General features: G+C 47.5%; 1 protein-coding gene across 1 annotated transcript in view; it reads right to left on the reverse strand.

Annotated features, from left to right (window-relative positions):
• The window catches only part of DLL1 (delta like canonical Notch ligand 1), an 8,187-nt gene extending 7,812 nt beyond the window's left edge, over positions 1-375 (reverse strand). The window contains exon 1 of the mRNA XM_018570766.1: positions 63-375. Within this exon, the coding sequence (XP_018426268.1) occupies positions 63-116 (54 nt within the window). The 5' untranslated portion in view covers positions 117-375. The remainder of the gene's footprint in view (positions 1-62) is intronic.
• Between the last annotated feature and the right edge of the window lie 1,806 nt (positions 376-2,181).

Consider the following 2,181-nt stretch of genomic DNA (forward strand, 5'->3'; position numbering starts at 1 on the left):
AGCTATTAAAGTTCCACTGCCATGCTGGGAGTCAATGGTAGGAAGGGAAGGAAATGTCTTACCTGGGCTAGCAGGGCAGAGATGATGAACAGGCAGAGTGCGCTGTGGGCTCCCATGGTTAGATGTAGGGTGCGGTACAAGGCAGAGCCAGCCGCAGAGATTGGATGGAGTCCCAGCGACACTGCCACACACACACACACGGCTCTCCTTTCCCTTCAAAATCTCTTCTCCTCTCGGCTAGAAACGCCCTTTCATTGAGTGACAGACCTTCTCAATGGCACAAAAGGTGGAGACTAGCGCTAGGTGTAGATCGTAGTCCTTAAGCATCCACCTTTAGAAAATTCCACCTTGTCTGGCACTAAATCTCCATAGGGAAACAGTGAGGAAATAAAAAAGAGGCAAGCCAACAATCCAGGAGCAGCGATGTGTCGTGCGATGGGATCGGGTGGCTGCGTATAGTTCCCGACAATATAATCCCAGCAGGTAAATTGCGTGTGCCGACTTGTCGTGATCGGAGACGGGCTCAGCGAGTGTCCCTTTTTTTTGTTTTTTTGTTGCACAGCTCAATCCAGTGTGGTGACACAATGATCCCCTGGAGCCTGTCCTTGCCCTCTCCCAGCTCTATCTGCCTCTGCCTGGCCGCCTGCCTCTTTATATGGAGCTGGCCGCCTGCATAGATAATGACATGCAAATGAACAGACCCCCAGTCTGTCTAGAGATGTCACAAAGGAGCCACTTTTCAAAACCCTCCTCTCAATGGATTGCCAAATGGTCAGTGAGCTGTAAAATGTGCAATCCTCCCTCCTCTAGCCCCCTCCCCTTCTTCCCCGTGATCAGGGCATTGCACACACACACATATACACACACTCACATACAAAACACACACTTACATTCCTTATATCTTTTCTTTTCACTTTGTTTTTTTTTTGTTGTGTTTATTTCTGAAGGTTGATGTGCCATGCAGGGATAAAAGTAGGCAACTGGTCCCCTTCCTCAAAAAAAAGAAGAAGCTGTGAGCAGGTTGGGAACACCCCCTGATGGTACCCCCTTGCCTTGCACACTTTTGCCCCCCTCCCAATCGGCCCCCTTTTCTCACAAACCCTTGTGTGTGTGGCTGCCTTCTACAAGCCAGGGCAGTATATCGGTGCCCACTGAGTGATGTCACCTGGCAAGGATTTCCTCTGTGGGAAAAGGGGTGGGCATCGCACTGATCCACTTACTGTGTACACTCTTGCGGTCCCCCATGTCACTTGCAGCAGCAGTGGAGAGGCAGTCAAGGTGCTCGAGCAACATGTGAAGCTAGATCAGATTTCTTAACCACTTCTCCGCTGGCCACCTGTCACCCTAGCCAGCCATCTATTGAGGATTGCCCTTCAGCAAAATACCACTGAGATCATTGATGGCAGCTGTAGGACACACACACACACAGCCAACACTCACTTGGGAACTCACTATTCCCTCCAAAACAGCAGTTTTTGTTTACCTTCCCCATGTTGTCTTTATTAAATGGGGTAATTATATATGTGCATGCTAGACTGTTTGTATAACTCAATTTCAGATTACTGATCTCTTACAATATCCTGATCCTCCAACCTGATGAGCAGAAAATCCTCTGCTCTTGGCTGTCTTTCTGAGTTTTCACTTGACATTCATAGCAACTTTTAACTGACAACTTTGTACTCCCGAAAATGCCAACCGCCTGGCTGACTGTGGCTTTATTTCTTTATGATGACTTAGAAATAAAGCCAGTGGACCAGCATACCACCTAGGGATTACTTCATTGTATTTTTAGAAGGAGAGGTTAGCAGTGGTACCCTAAGGTATCATTTAGTCAGCTCTGTAAATCAGAAAGCCAGAGAAGTGATCAGGAGAAGAATTTCTACCTCCTGGGGGAGGTTCATGGATGAGGGTTTCAGGATTGCAGGTGCTATATTCATTCTATATCTCACTTTAGCTAAAGCATCTAGATAAAAACCCAATGGTCGCTTTGACTCTACTAGCATCCGGATAAAGCCTTAATGGTTGCTATGAGCACCAGCCTGTACTCGCATCTAGCTAACGTCTCAATGGTTGCTTTGAGCACCAACCTGTCCTAATATCCAACTAAAGCCTCAATGGTTGCTATGAGCACCAGCCTGTACTAGCATCCAGCTAGACCCTCAATGGTTGCTATGAGCACCT

This window comes from Nanorana parkeri, unplaced genomic scaffold (genome assembly GCF_000935625.1).
Source record: "Nanorana parkeri isolate BGI_ZX_2015 unplaced genomic scaffold, ASM93562v1 scaffold1594, whole genome shotgun sequence".
NCBI classification, from domain to species: domain Eukaryota; kingdom Metazoa; phylum Chordata; class Amphibia; order Anura; family Dicroglossidae; genus Nanorana; species Nanorana parkeri.